Below are 16,013 nucleotides of genomic sequence, written 5' to 3' on the forward strand. Positions count from 1 at the left end.
TAATATTTAAAATTGACAAGTATTAATAACCAAAAATAATAAACTTTATTAGTCATATAATATTATTCTTTATATAATTATATCCAATAAAAAATTATTTCTACTTATATTTTTGGAGGAGTACTTCTTGTAAAAGCATAACTTAATAATATGTTTGTTTGGTTGTGTTTTTATTTCTTTTTAATAAAAAATATATTTTTTTATCGGCTCACCTTTCAATGCTTGTTAATAAATAAGTAATACTACATTATTAATTTATTACTACAAATTTTATTAATAAAACAAATCTTAACTCTTTTTTATTATATTTTATATTAATATTTTAAATTTTAAATTTTATCTTTAGAATTTAAAATTTAAAATATTATATTTGTTAATTTTAAAAAAACATTACACTCTTTATTTTTTTCATAACAGTTTTTTGTTTAGTCTGTGTTTCTAAAAATAGTGTACACACATATACATATCTGGTAGAAGAAAATTGAACATCCATCCACTTGATCGCTTGTTAGATTTTAGTGTTGATTGCATATAAGACAACATCATTGCGAAGGTGGGAAGATTTGCCCAATCAGCATGCCTAGCATGAGCAAAGATGTGGTAAAAGCTAAGCAGCCAACATTTTCATGTGCCTCACAACACAAAACAAGTGAGTGGCACTACAAATCTTCATGGAATTGGGTTAGTGGCCGAACGAGAGAAAATCATTGTCCATCTTATGTCGTAGATATGATATGATGAAAGCAAGTTAAGCCTTATTTAGCACACTAAGCTAATTTGCCTGCCATATACCAACATAAAAAAATCAAGGAAAATATTTTGTCAAATGTTTAGTTTATGGTAATTTCATTCCAACACTCAACCTATTATTATTGAATTTGGTACTACGATCTTCAATATAACATATATTTTCTTTTCTTTTATTCATTCTTGAATTTTGTTGGTCAAATGGAATGAAATGGGAGGTGATCGGATAAGTTATTATTTCACACTTATTCATCCAAATGTCAGTGTTTCCCAACTCTTATTAATTTTATACAAAGAAATGTGTCAACTCACCACCTTTATCTTACACTACGAGTGAATTTACGTTAGAACCTTGGAATTCCAAAATTATGGTATACATACTGATAGAAGTTGTCAAAGAAGTATTTGCCAGAATCCAAGTTTATAAGTTTTTAACTGAAAAACCAATTATGCTTATTATACTTAACTTATTGCAAGGACTTTTCCAGCACATTCACGTCCATATCAGATGTGACAAAATTCGAGCCTTTTCATTAAAATAGATCTATGGTCAATCATACTTTGAAAAGATAAGGGGGGAAAAAAAAGTCGCAATGCAAATTTAGCCACTCTAATTGATAATAGTTAGGCACAGTTTTTTGCCAAATTTCATCCGTGTTAATGTACTGTTGCACCTTTATGTCATAATTTAGCCGTTGAATCATTGAATTTTCGTTGCCATTTTGCCATTGGATACTTACCTACCTTGGTAGTGAATGGTGAAGTCCTCTTGAGTGTTAACAACCTAACCATTATATTCTTGATGAGTTAATTACCAATTTGGTACCGGAAGATGCTGATAAAAAGTTTCTAAAAAATGTTATCAATAAAATAATTTTTGAATAATTTGAAAATACGATAAAAATAATCAATAAATATAATATATTTTATACGTGACAAAAAAATCTTTGATATTTAGCAAATAACTTATCCTTTTTATTTGATTTTTTTTGACAACTTTTGAATAAATATTTAGGAGGTGCATAAAAAAAAAATAGAATAAAATTTAATCTCTAGAATTTTTTTATTTATAAAAAAATTAATCATTCACAATCATAATTTTTTTTTAAAATTTACTTGACATAAAATTATCAAATTTTATAAATAAAAAATTTATTTCTCTAATAATGCTTAAAAAAAATCTTTTAAAATTTGTTTTATTAGTGATATGAATTTTTGAATATTATTTTAACAGTTTACTCTATTCTTGAACATAGCTTGCCTAACAGGACAACTGGACAAGCATAAATTATTGTAGTAATGCTAGTTCAAACTTGTTTTTTTAATAAAGACAAGATTTCACGAAAAACATTGAAATGTTGACCACATAAACCAGATCGGTACCTCATAAATGATTCAATTGCAGGACTTTAAGTCAATAAATTACTACTAGCTCTATTCCTCAATTCTACAAGTAAAAGACCCACAAATAGATACTAGTACGACGTATTCAAATCAGTGTGAACTGAAGTTGAGATTCCCTAGTATTAACAAAGTTCAATTTTCACACAAATGAACATGTCATTACTCATTAATTTGGGCTACTGCTATGGTGCACCGCACTTGCCAAAGTGTACCATACAACAAGTCCTACTAGGTAGGGTTGGTTATATGAATCAAACGATGTTATTGAGCTCTATCATGTATTATATCTACAACGAGACTGTTTACATGTAGATCTCGTTTGACCACCTCATGAATGATCTTTTTAGATTTTTCTCTGCCTTTCATCCTTTGTCCATCCTCCATCTCATCTACCCTCCTGACTGGGTGCTCTGTCGGTCACCTTCTCACATGTCCAAACCACCTGAGACGCGATTCTACCATCTTTTTCACAATGGGTGCTACTCCAACTCTCTTCGTTTTTTATTTTATCAAATTGCGTATGACCGCTCATCCATCTCAACATCTTCATCTCTGCCACATTTAACTTATGTTTGTGCTTCCTTTTGACCACCCAACACTCTGTACCATAAAACATAGTCAGTCTTATAGCAGTATTTAAAAATGAACCATACACTGCCCCAATTTTTTTTTTTTAAATTTGGATTGAATGTGAGATGATCACCTTAAAATAAGGTTGGTTTGTGGGCTTGTAAATATTTATCCTCCTCAATCTGCCTCCACATAACAGGTTTGGCTCGTAACTCCTAAGTGCATCGATTTTTAAATGGCATGATACACCAGCAACGATAAATAGCTAGATACTGAAGTTCAAAGTTAGGCTTTGGTTTGTAAAAAGTTAGGCTTTGCTTGACCAAATAGAAAAAGTTGGGCTTTGAAATTAAGATACTGTTTCTTGATCACCTCCTGCAGTTGTTCTGTGCACATCTTTCTTTCTCCCTTCTTTCTTAATCTAATTTCCTTTTCTTGATTCCTCGTTCGATCCACTTTGTGTAGAGATAGAATTTTGATGGTTATATAGGGATTAGTAATTTAACTTCATAGTTCTTGAGAATTTGTGGCGAGACCTCTCGATAAGAATGTTCAATTCAACTTTCCTTTGACATAAACTTCAGAACGAAACAGGTATTACATAGCTGATATGCCAAATGAGATTTTTTTTTTTTAGCTTATATAAAATGGTTTCCAAACACTGAAGTTGAAAGATAGCATATTCAAAGCTTTCAATGAAGCATTGAAGCAGTGTCCAAACAAACTTGTACAAAGCATACAAATGCTTAATCAAACAAACAACCGCTTTAAAATGTATAATTTGTCCAAGATGGTTCTCAAATTTCACACGTCCTTCTTCTTCAGGCACATGCCTTAACGCTGTAACTCCTTTCTGAAAAACAAATTGAAGACGCGGTAATTTTAAAGCACAGTTCAATTCATGATAATACATCACAACATTTCAATGGGAGTCAATAACAGCTAACTTCAAAACTTGAGGGTAAAATGTTTAATGATAAAATACAAACGTAATTCATGCATATTACCTGTAGTAAGTAGGATATTGATATTGCTCTCTATTCTTCTTATCAAGTATCTGTTCACACGACAAAAATATATATGTAAAACCCGAGAAAAATTAGTCAAACGTAAATAAATAGATAATTTCATAGTTTGGTGACCTCTTAATAAAAACAACGATATTGATTATGCTTACAACTGGATACAAGACCATGTTAAATTCTTAATGCAGTATAGCCTTGCCTAAGAAAACTTGAACAAAATAAAAAATTATATCTATCAATCTATGAGATACCTCTTTTTTGCAAAAACCTCAGTTTAGGAACCTTTTTGGTTTGTGCTAAATAGCAAATGAATTCAATCCAGCTTCCTAGTGTCTATAGTTTCTAACCAAATAACATTATTTAGTGGAAGTACAATAGAAAAGAATGAAATGATCAGTATCATATATGTTAGACATGATTTTGTAATGAAATATATTCATGAAACACATACTGAGATTTGGATTGACAACTAACAAATATGACCTTGGCTAGCAATGTTTGCATTGTATACTATACTTGAGAATAATATATATCATCCTCATCAGTCCTATGAATTGTAGCCTCATATCAAACCATTTCAAGTAAACCACATTCAAAACTTCCAAAAGTCCAGTGATAATTACTCAGAACTTATATAAAAACTTGCAAAGCAATACACATTTTATTGAATTTAGAATTCAGAATGAGAAAGAGGTCAAGATAATGGAATCAGTCTTCTTATGGAGAGCACCCTGCCCCTTTGATTTTACATGGCTGTATTACCCTTGGTTGTTATCGTGCATAGAATAGTACAGTCCTATATAATTTATCTCCTAAAACATTTGAACATGAACTACTTCAAATGATAGCATACGCATCACCAGTCCTAAGCTGAAGCTAAACAAAAACAACAATAACCAAAAAGCACCACCTAAGTTTAAAAAAGTAAAGGAATACTAATAAATAATGGCATTTCTAACTCCTCCTGATATGATCCTCATCATTTTCAAACTGCAAAATGCAATCTAACCTCAGGCTCAAACTGAAAATTCAATTCCACAAAGAAACCAACCACACCAACCTCAACCCTAGTCATGAATTCTCAAAATCCCCCAAACTGAATTGTTATTTTGACTCAAATAACAATCAGTCATCAATAGCTGCTTTGTACTTTTCAAACATTCAATACATCAGCAACGTTTTTAATGCAAACTCAAGTATTAAACCCTTAAGAATACAGAAACAATCACTTTCATTCTTCTGAATGAATAAGAAAAGCGTTGACTAACAATATTTCTAGTGAACAGAAGCTAAAGTCGAAAGTCCAAACCTTTGTGGTGTTCATCCTGGGCATCATGATACTCCTCAACCTCGTGCTCCTCCTCAGGCACAGGGTGAAGAACCTCCCCTTCATCCACAACCTTGCCCTGAGCACTACCAGCACCACCAAAACCACCGTTACCACCGTCCTTCTCGTCGGGGTACCGCACCACCACAACGGGGCAAACACAGTGATGAACACAGTAATCACTAACACTCCCCAACCTTCCACCCTTGGAAGCTCTCTTGGAAGCACCAAAACCCCTACTCCCCATGATAACAGCACTAAGCCCTAACCTCTCGACCTCCAAGCACAGCCTCTCCTTCATGTCATGGTCCTTCACAATGTGGATCTTGAACGGGATCTTCGCCTCCACCAAGGGTTCCGCAAGGTCACTCGCCTTCGTCGCTGTGAAGTTATCGAAATCCTCCTCCCGCTTCTTCTGCTCTGATTCCGCCGATTCCGAGGATTCCTCTCCGCCGCCGCAGTCGACGGAACCCCAGTCGGCGCCGTAGAGCACGCTCGTGGGACGCACATGCAACAGGATCACGGCGTCTCCAGGGCGGAGGTAGTTCTGTACGGCCCACTGGACGGCGTAGGCGCTCTCGTCGCTGAGATCGACGGCGATGGCGATTTTGCGGTGAGAAGCGGAGGCTGATGCGGCGAAGGGGGAGCGAGGGGAGAGAGTGGGAACCGGACGATCCGGTGATTGCGGCTTCATCACTCTAGTCTTACTACAGAGGGAAACACAAAAAACCTGAAATTACGGTTTTGGTCACCGGTGACAGAACACAGAGAGATTTTCCTCTCTTTCTTTTTTTTTTTAAGTTATTGGAGTGTTTGAGGGAATTGAAATGATAAGGCGAGAAGGTTCTGTTTCTTTTTTCTCCGAGTGACTTCAATAATTTATCAGTTGCTTTCTTCCTTCCCTGCCTTCCCTCTTCACTCTTCATGCGTTAGTCCTAGTCGTCACTTGTCAGCATAGAAGACACTATCCAATGCATCCAGAAGGGTGGATTAATCTTTTTATTCATTTGGCTTATTACCTACCCTTTGGACTTTGCCCTATTCATCTTTCTTTATGTGTTTAATGGAATAATTAATTGCTCATTATATATAAGAATTTATCCATTCCTATCCACTCGTCGGAGTTTCTTATCTTATACAATAAACAAATAATATGTACATGTTACATGAAATAAAATAAGACTAAGAACATGCATTTCGTACAAATATTTTTCTCTTTTCCACTGTAAAAAATATAAAATATGATACAAAGAAAATGTTGTGAAGGGAAGGGGGAAAGATAATCATAAAAATCATATTTTAATTACCCATTCGCGGGGCCTGGTTGATATATTATTGTAAATTATTTAATTTGTCATTACATAAACCATGGATTGTTTATGTTTAAGTCCATCATGGAAAGCTCGCGAATTTCCTGGTTCCAAGTTAGTCATAACGCCAAAATAATTAAATAAACAAACAAATTTGTTAATGTTGTGCAAAAAATATTTGTTTTCTTTTAACGGAAAAGGCTAAGAAGAACAAATTAAACAAGCAAAGCGAATTCAATAAGGCTAGCAAGCTCAGAGGACCATGGAAAACAGACAGTCAAACGATGAAAACGATACCTATTAGGCTATTAATGAATAATTGAGGGGTTAAAGAGCATACATGACTAACATTTGTTTGCTATCAGTTAGGCCATAGAGGATTCATGCATGGTTCAATTTTGTTGATGTAACATCATAAAATGCGACTCAAATAGTGTTTGTTAAGTACAATGAACACAAGCGCCTGTTATCAAGAGCATTTTTCAGTCACAGCTGTTTTAAGTACTATTGTATCATTAGTTGAATCTGACCTTTCTTTTACATCCATAGTCATCCACGGCCTACTTGATACGGCATTAAATATTAATTGAGTTAATATTCATACAAGTTCGAAAGTTACATTTGCAATATTTAAATTTCAATTTATTTTTTTTTTGGTGACTAAAATTTCAATTTATTTAATTTGATTTCTCAATTTAGCACTCATAATTCACATTGATATGACCAGTAAACATCGGTTACGAGTTATGAGCTCGGCAACGCATGATCCTCGGCAACCGACCCTTTTTCTGAAGGATAGCATTAATCATTGCTTGTAACGTCAGATACACAATCAATTCTCAGACGTTACAACCTCATCCGTTCGGATACACAATCAATTCTCAGACGTTACAACCTCGTCCACATGGATATAAAGGAATGAGGAAACAACCAAAGGTAAGATCATCTTTTGATGAAAGCATTCACATCACATATTACTCTACTAACTTAAACATCGGAGTGCCTTTGCAGGTACCCGACCCCCCGCTCCAACCGACCGACGTATATTATACTCACCAGGGAGGAATCGCCGACCTACGTCAAAGAACCGAGTTATACCTCCACCTCATTCAGGCAAGAACAGATTGGCGCTAGAAGGAGGGCCTTCGTGTGAAATTTCCTTCCACGAGCCCTTGAAACCCTGACATTTGACAATGGCCGATGTCCCTCCCCCCACCCCGTCCGAACTTCTCCGGATGGTAACCGAGCTCCAGCAGGCGAATCAACGCATGGCTGAAGCAAACCAGCGCATGACGGAAGAAAACCAAAGAATGCAACAACAGATTCAACAATTGGCTAACGCCAGACTGGAACATAACAATGATCGTCGCGAGCGCCAGGAAAATGATGACCGACGCTCCGAACCGACTCATGTCTCGGAAACACCCCAAGACAACGACGCTGACAATCGGGACGAGGAGGCGATACCCGAGGATGATGATGACCAGCCCGACAACTCGGCGGGGCCTTTTACGGCCAACATCATGAATTTCCAACTACCACGACAATTCACGTTACCGACAACACTAACCCCATACGATGGGCTAGGGGATCCTAAGCAGCACATTAAAAAATTTAGATCTATTATGATTGTCAATGGGGCATCCGACCCCATTTTATGTCGTTGTTTTCCTTCCTTTTTAGACGGACCCGCGCTTGACTGGTTTTGCTCTTTGCCTGCAGATTCCATTTCACGCTTTCAGGAGCTAGCAAAGCAATTCGAACAACATTTTGCAGCATCGGCAATTTACTTGCATGATTCTGACTATCTGACTACAATCAAACAGGGTCCACAGGAAAGTCTGAAGGATTATATTACCCGTTTCACGAAAGTGGCCATGCAAATTCCTGATCTACACCCAGAGGTCCACCTGCATGCAATTAAAAGCGGCCTCCGACCTGGAAAATTCCAAGAAACAATTGCAGTGGCCAAGCCAAAGACCTTGGCCGAGTTTAGGGAGAAAGCTAAGGGGCAAATAGATATCGAAGAGCTTCGACAGGCCCGACGAGCAGAAAAGTCTCCCTTCATGAAAGATGAGGATAAACCTCGGGAGAGCAAGAAAAACTTTAAGCCTGTGCCACGATACGAGTCCTACACTCAGTTCAACACCAAAAGGGACGACATTATCAAAGAAATTTTAAACTCCAAGCTCATCAAGCCACCCCGTAAAGCCGGCAACTACCCCGAGCCAAAGAACGTAGACAAATCGAAGTACTGCAGTTTTCACCAAAAGCATGGTCACACTACAGATGAATGTGTGATCGCCAAGGATCTATTAGAACGCTTGGCGCGGCAAGGACACCTTGATAAATTCATTGCAGGACATATGCAGAAACGTCCAAGCTCCGACCAACCCGCGACAATTTCATCATCCAAGGAAAAGGACAAAGCACCAGCTCAGCCCAGAGGAGTCATTAACTGCATTTCAGGAGGATATGCCGGTGGAGGAGAAACAAACTCGGCAAGAAAACGGACATACCGGGCCATGTTGGCGGTCGAACACTCTTCTGTCCAATATCAACCAACCCCAGACATCCCTGAGATGACTTTTGGTTGTTCTGATTTTAAGTCAAACCATATGAACTATGATGATCCTGTGGTGATCTCAATTCAGTTGGGAGACCTTATTGTCCGGAAAGTGCTGCTTGATCCTGGGAGCAGCGCCGATGTACTATTCTTCACTACATTCCAGAAAATGAAGCTCAGCACCCATATCATGCAAACTTACTCAGGAGATCTAGTTGGATTTTCAGGTGAACGAGTACCTGTACTCGGATCTGTGTGGTTACAGACCACACTCGGTGAGCAACCCCTAACTAAGACACAGGATATACAATATCTCGTGGTCGATTGCTTCAGTCCTTATAATCTCATACTAGGAAGACCCTTCTTAAATAGATTTGCTGCTATTGTTTCCACTTTTCATCTTTGTATCAAGTTTCCTGTGCAGGATAATATAATCGCCACCGTACATGGTGACCTTCACGAAGCACGGCAATGCTACAATTCCAGCCTAAAGCCAATCAAAAGAAGCACTCAGGCACGTGTTCACTCCATACAACCCGGGAGACCACTGCTAAACGAGCTCGACCCTAGGGCCGACTTCGAAGATCGCCCAACCCCAAACGAAGAGCTGGAAAAGGTTATCCTCAAAGAGGATCCTACCAAATTCACATTCATCGGAACATCTATCACCGGAGAGGAAAAGCAAAACCTGATAAATTGCTTACGCCAAAATGCCGACCTATTTGCTTGGACTTCAGGAGATATGCCGGGGATAGACCCAGCAGTAATCACACATAAACTACAAATCAATCCTACAGCTCGGCCGGTCTGCCAGAAGAAAAGAAACCTCGGAGCCGAGAAGCGATCAGCGTCCGTAGCAGAGGTCAAGAAACTTATTGATGCCGAGTTCATCACAGAACTCCGCTTCACGACATGGTTAGCCAACATCGTCATGGTAAAAAAGAAAAACGGTAAATGGCGCATGTGCGTCGACTTTACTGATTTAAATAAGGCTTGCCCTAAAGATGCTTATCCTCTGCCAAATATTGACACCCTGATTGACAATTCATGTGGTTATGGTACCTTGAGTTTCATGGATGCATACTCTGGTTATAACCAGATCCTTATGCACCCATCAGACCAGGAAAAAACAGCATTTATAACCGAATACGGCAACTATTGTTATAATGTTATGCCTTTTGGATTAAAGAATGCAGGTGCAACTTACCAGCGACTCATGAACAAAGTCTTCGAGGAACAAATCGGCCGAAACATCGAGGTATACGTAGATGACATGGTTGTCAAAACAAAGGACGGCTCCTCTCACATACAAGACCTCGAGGAGATATTTGCACAAGTCAGAAAATATAACATGAGGCTGAACCCCGAGAAGTGTGCTTTCGGCGTCCGAGGAGGCAGATTCCTCGGCTTTATCCTGACAAACCGAGGCATTGAGGCAAACCCTGAAAAGTGTCAAGCAATACTTAACATGCAAAGTCCCACGAGCATAAAAGAAGTGCAGCGTTTAACAGGCAGATTAGCAGCTCTATCGAGATTCCTTCCAGGCTTGGCATCTAAATCACACAGCTTTTTTCAATGTTTAAAAAAAGATAAAAAATTTTTTACTTGGACCGAAGACTGTGAAAAAGCATTTGCCGATTTAAAACAAATCCTTTCAAAACCACCAATTTTACAAAAACCCAAACTCGGCAAGCCACTATATTTGTATTTATCTATTACTGACGTGGCAATTAGTTCTGTTCTCATTACAGAGGAAGATAACCAACAGCGACCAGTCTACTTTGTTAGCAAGTCATTACAGGGTGCAGAACTTCGCTACCCGAGGCTCGAGAAACTCGCCCTAGCCCTGATCTTCTCCGCAAGGCGACTCCAACCTTATTTTCAAAGCCACACAATCATCATCAGAACAGACTACCCACTTCGCCAAATACTCAGCAAGCCCGAGTTAGCAGGCCGGTTAATCAAGTGGTCTATAGAACTTTCCGAGTTTGACATCTCATACCAACCACGCGGCACCATCAAACCACAATGGTTAGCCGACTTTGTCGCAGAATTAACAAACTCACACCCAGAACAGGTAAATCAGACATGGACCTTGTTTGTTGATGGTGCCTCAAACCCTCAGGGATCTGGAGCAGGCATACTACTGGAAAGTTCAGACGGCATAGTCCTAGAGCACTCCCTCCGCTTTTCCTTCAAAGCTAGCAACAACCAAGCGGAATACGAAGCTCTCATTGCAGGGATAAGGTTAGCAGCCGATTTAAATATTAAAAATTTAACAATACTCTGTGACTCTTTATTAGTTGTTCAACAAGTCAACCGAAGTTTCCAGGTAAAAGATCAGATTTTGCAAAGATATTTAGATGTTGTTCAACAACTCTTAACAAACTTTTTTAACGTTACAATACATCATATACCTAGAGAACAAAATCATAGAGCAGATGTTTTGTCAAAGTTAGCAACAACACAAGCACACACTGCCAAACTATTGCAATCAACTTTAGAAAAACCAAGCATTGATACAATGAGCATTTTAACTACTTTAAACAAAGATAGTTGGCAAAATTCTTATCTCCAGTACCTCAGACATGGATCTATTCCCGATGAAATCCAAGACAAGAAAAAGTTTAAGAGACAAGCATCTTTTTTCACATTATTAAATAACACTTTATATAGGCGGGGCTACTCCCGACCGCTCTTAAAATGTTTAGACAGGGATGAAGCCGACCTTATTTTATCTGAAGCCCACGAAGGTATATGCGGAATGCATACCGGAGCTCGCAGCTTAGCACAAAAAATTCTCCGAGCAGGATTTTATTGGCCCACACTATGGGAAGACAGCAGCAAGAAAGTCAAGACCTGTGAAAAATGCCAAAAGCATGCCCCGATCATTAACCTACCTGCCGAAGAACTTCATCATTCCGTGGTAAGTTGGCCCTTCAATAGATGGGGCATGGACATCCTCGGCCCTTTCCCCACAGCCTCGGGACAGGTAAAATATCTAGTAGTTGCCATCGATTACTTCTCTAAGTGGATCGAGGCACAACCTTTAGCAAAGATAACATCATCACAAATGGTAAACTTCGTTTGGAAGCATATTATCTGTAGATTCGGCATACCACAACACATTGTTACTGACAATGGTCGGCAATTTACCGACCACAATTTCAAAGAATTTTTGCAGAATCTGAAAATCAGGCAACATTTCTCATCTGTAGAGCACCCACAATCAAACGGGTTGGCAGAAGCAGCGAACAAGGTCCTCTTGCAAGCCCTAAGGAAAAAGCTCGACAACGCTAAAGGGATGTGGGCCGAGCTAATTCCAGAAGTGCTATGGGCATATAATACTACAACACACTCAACAACTAAAGAAACTCCATTCCGCCTAGTATATGGCTCGGAGGCGATGATACCGATCGAAGTTTCACAAAGCTCGCTAAGAACGCAAGCTACAAATCATGACCAAGCTCGGTTAGCCGAACTCGACCTTATCGAAGAAATCAGAGATATAGCAGCCATTCGACACCGTGCATTACAACAGCAACTTGCCCGACGATATTCAAAGAAGGTATTTCCCAGAGACTTCCAGACCGGCGACTTAATGCTAAGAAAAACAGAACAGGCTCGACGACCTTCCACACACGGAAAGCTCGCAGCAACATGGGACGGCCCATATCGAATTTGCGAAGTTCTAGGAAAAGGTGCCTACAAGTTAGAACATTTAGATGGAGACAAAATCTCCAGCACATGGAATGTACAATCCTTAAAGCAATACTACAGTTAAGGACAACAGCATGCTAGTACTCTTTTTCCTAACTTGAGATTTTTCCCAAAAGAGGTTTTGCTCAAGAAGGTTTTAACGAGGCTAGCTTACCCGACATATAACATGTCAAGGTACTGTTCATAATAAAAGTGATTATTTATTAGCATATCTTTTGCATTTTCTCAGTAACAGAATTCTTTTCAAACTATCAGATTCAAACGACCTTTCCGAAAAGGTTATCAAACAAAGTCGCATTATCAAATAACGGATGCGCAATATTTAAGCAACAAACAAACGCTTATAACAGTCAAAATATCCTCATAAGGATAAACCAGAATCTCAATATCCAGTCAGCAAACACAAACAGAAAATCCCAAATACATACAAAAATCACAGATACTATTCCAAAAAAGCAAGGAAATAAAGTTCTACAAAATGCAGACCAAAAAAAGCTAATAGAAACCCTAATCCGCTAAGTTATCATCGCCTTCCTCGGCACCTTCTTCATCATCAACAAGCTCACCATCACGCACAATTTTCCCAGGCTCCATGGCAGAGAAGTCTGCCTCAGGTACAAGAAACTTGGCTTGAGTAACAGCTCGCTCAAACCCCTCCGCAAATGCATCCAAGATATCCCCCTGCTTAGCACCTTCCATTTCCTTCATCTTAGAAGTCAGTTCAATAATTTGATTGCTTAGACTAATCAGATCCTCTTCCTTTTTCGCCAATAATTTTACTGTCTTCTCCCGACCTTCTTTCTCATTCTTCAATTCGCTTTCAATCTCAGCAAATTTTTCTTTCAGATCAGACAGGGACTTATCCTTCAACAGAAGCTCCTCCTTTAAGGCAACAGTTGCAGAAGCATCATTCGACAATTTCTTGTGCTTCTTCTCTTGACTCCGACCAATACTAGCAAGACGAAAACCTAAAACCTAACAGTCAAAAAGATCACAAGTCAGTATACTATTTTCTTTCCAATATATATATATATATATATACAAAAACAATAACCAGTGCAATTTCTCTTGCTTCAAGGTAAAATTCGACAAATCTTCCAGCGACAACATCTCTTGTTTACTTCCCGCACCATCCAACTCCACAGAATCTGTTTTTCTTTTCTTAAACACAATTGCCTTTTTCTTCGGTGGCTGGTTAACCTCGGCTCCACCATCACCCTTCTCCGGGTTTGACGAAGAACCTTCGAAATTTTTAGCCTTAAAACGAGATCTTAAGCTAGAAGCCGATACTCCAGGATATTTCCCGGCTACAAAAAAAAAAAAAAAACAACACAACACAAAATATTATCAACAATATCAAAAACAACTCACGTAACATAGGCCACAAAAACCCTCACCTAGATAATCCAAAACAGCCGATTTGTCATCCTCCCAAGGCAGCAACTCGGACACAGACACTAAACCTCCCTTATTCACCATTTCAACCAGAAAAGACAAAATGCATTCATTCCGACCACTAATAAGCTCGGGCCCTAGTATATGATTCGGTTGACAACACCAATACATCGGAAATTTCTCTCCTAAATGCTCGTCAAGATAAAATGGAAATTCCTCATCTACAGATTTTACCTTTAGAAACATTTCTTTAAAATCTTTAAAAGACGATTTGTAAAGCTTGAAAACAGCAAAGCCGGGAGTGCTATTCAGATTTATCCATAATCCTTTCCAAACACCCTTGGCTTGAAACAGTGAAAAGAACAACTCCAAATCGGTTTCAACTTCAAGAAATTCCATCAAAATTTCAAAACATTTAATAAACGCCCAGCCATTAGGATGGATTTGAGAAGGAGCACAATTCATCTGTGTCATAACATCACACTCAAAGCTGGAAAAAGGAAGCTTAACACGCAACTCCTCCAACACAGGACTATACATATAAAAACTCTCAAAATCTTTACTCCTATGGTAAACCCGATCAGAACGGTTGCATGGCAACAGTTCCAAACGAAACCCTGGTTTCACTATCCTAGACAAAGCGACTCTGCCCACACTGTCTACATCAGAGAAAAGCGAAGCCCGTATCTGAACATCACTATCTACCCAGTCATAAGCATCACCATCTCCAACCTTAGGCAACACCTTTTTCTTTCCCTCACCCATTTTCGAAAACAAAATGAAACTATAAGAAATGCAGAAAACGAAGCTCACTAACCTCTAGTACTCATTTTCCCAAAGAGCTTCTGAAGACTTCTTGTACTGCAACAGAAGAACCACCAAGTCCCTCAACTTGTCATTTAAGAAAACTTTTCAGATCCGTAGAAGGATCTCAACCGTTCAAACTTACCCACTTCGAACGGCAGATACCACGCTTTGGAAACAGCAAAACCATTATTAAAACAATAAATAAAGTGTGAGTTAAAAAGCATTAACCCCCACTACCCTTCCATTTCCCAAAAACCTCTCGAAAGAAAAACGGTTTCACTTAAATGAACCAAGTTAAGCTGGGGGCCCCACTCGCCGAACTATAACTCGCTAACGACAAAATTAAAAGCTTAACCTGTCTCTTTTAAGTCAGGACAAGCTTGGGGGCTGTGATATGACCAGTAAACATCGGTTACGAGTTATGAGCTCGGCAACGCATGATCCTCGGCAACCGACCCTTTTTCTGAAGGATAGCATTAATCATTGCTTGTAACGTCAGATACACAATCAATTCTCAGACGTTACAACCTCATCCGTTCGGATACACAATCAATTCTCAGACGTTACAACCTCATCCGTTCGGATACACAATCAATTCTCAGACGTTACAACCTCATCCGTTCGGATACACAATCAATTCTCAGACGTTACAACCTCGTCCACATGGATATAAAGGAACGAGGAAACAACCAAAGGTAAGATCATCTTTTGATGAAAGCATTCACATCACATATTACTCTACTAACTTAAGTATCGGAGTGCCTTTGCAGGTACCCGACCCCCCGCTCCAACCGACCGACGTATATTATACTCACCAGGGAGGAATCGCCGACCTACGTCAAAGAACCGAGTTATACCTCCACCTCATTCAGGCAAGAACACACATTATTAATTTTTTATTTTATTTTTATTAATTTGACGTGTTAAAATATACTAATAACTATTCTATTAGACTTCTTAACGATTATCTAAAGTAATAATTAACAATTTTTCAACTTCAATTTACTTCATACGATGTATATAAAATTCCATTTTTAATTTCACATAACGATTTAAAAGTTTCTTAAAGAATAAATTGAAATAAAAAAATTCAATTATCATGTTAAATTACCATTAGAGAGTCCAGAAGTGATAGCCATCAG

At 38.5% G+C, this 16,013-nt stretch overlaps 2 protein-coding genes and 1 long non-coding RNA gene across 3 annotated transcripts; 1 reads left to right on the forward strand and 2 right to left on the reverse strand.

Moving 5' to 3' along the window:
• Nucleotides 1–2,105: 2,105 nt before the first annotated feature.
• On the reverse strand, nt 2,106–3,017 carry LOC127741191 (uncharacterized). The gene is made up of 2 exons (XR_008002196.1): nt 2,855–3,017; nt 2,106–2,751 (listed from the first exon to the last, which is right to left on the reverse strand). It is a non-coding gene; the product is annotated as an uncharacterized LOC127741191 (long non-coding RNA).
• A 352-nt stretch (nt 3,018–3,369) lies between these two features.
• Nucleotides 3,370–6,117, reverse strand: LOC127741190 (universal stress protein PHOS32-like). Its single transcript, XM_052253193.1, has 3 exons — nt 5,056–6,117; nt 3,729–3,778; nt 3,370–3,574 (listed from the first exon to the last, which is right to left on the reverse strand). Exons 1-2 carry the CDS (start codon nt 5,765–5,767, stop codon nt 3,771–3,773), a joined length of 720 nt encoding a protein of 239 aa, XP_052109153.1. The 5' UTR covers nt 5,768–6,117; the 3' UTR covers nt 3,370–3,574; nt 3,729–3,770.
• A 1,459-nt stretch (nt 6,118–7,576) lies between these two features.
• Nucleotides 7,577–12,733, forward strand: LOC107461923 (uncharacterized). The gene has a single exon (XM_016080482.1). It carries the CDS (start codon nt 7,577–7,579, stop codon nt 12,731–12,733), a length of 5,157 nt encoding a protein of 1,718 aa, XP_015935968.1.
• The last annotated feature ends 3,280 nt before the right edge of the window (nt 12,734–16,013 follow it).

Source organism: Arachis duranensis, chromosome 8 (assembly GCF_000817695.3).
Source record: "Arachis duranensis cultivar V14167 chromosome 8, aradu.V14167.gnm2.J7QH, whole genome shotgun sequence".
NCBI classification, from domain to species: domain Eukaryota; kingdom Viridiplantae; phylum Streptophyta; class Magnoliopsida; order Fabales; family Fabaceae; genus Arachis; species Arachis duranensis.

Bases quoted from the DNA above. Each gene is read 5' to 3' on its own strand.
- LOC127741190 (XM_052253193.1), bottom strand. From the start codon at position 5,767: ATGAAGCCGCAATCACCGGATCGTCCGGTTCCCACTCTCTCCCCTCGC.
- LOC107461923 (XM_016080482.1), top strand. From the start codon at position 7,577: ATGGCCGATGTCCCTCCCCCCACCCCGTCCGAACTTCTCCGGATGGTA.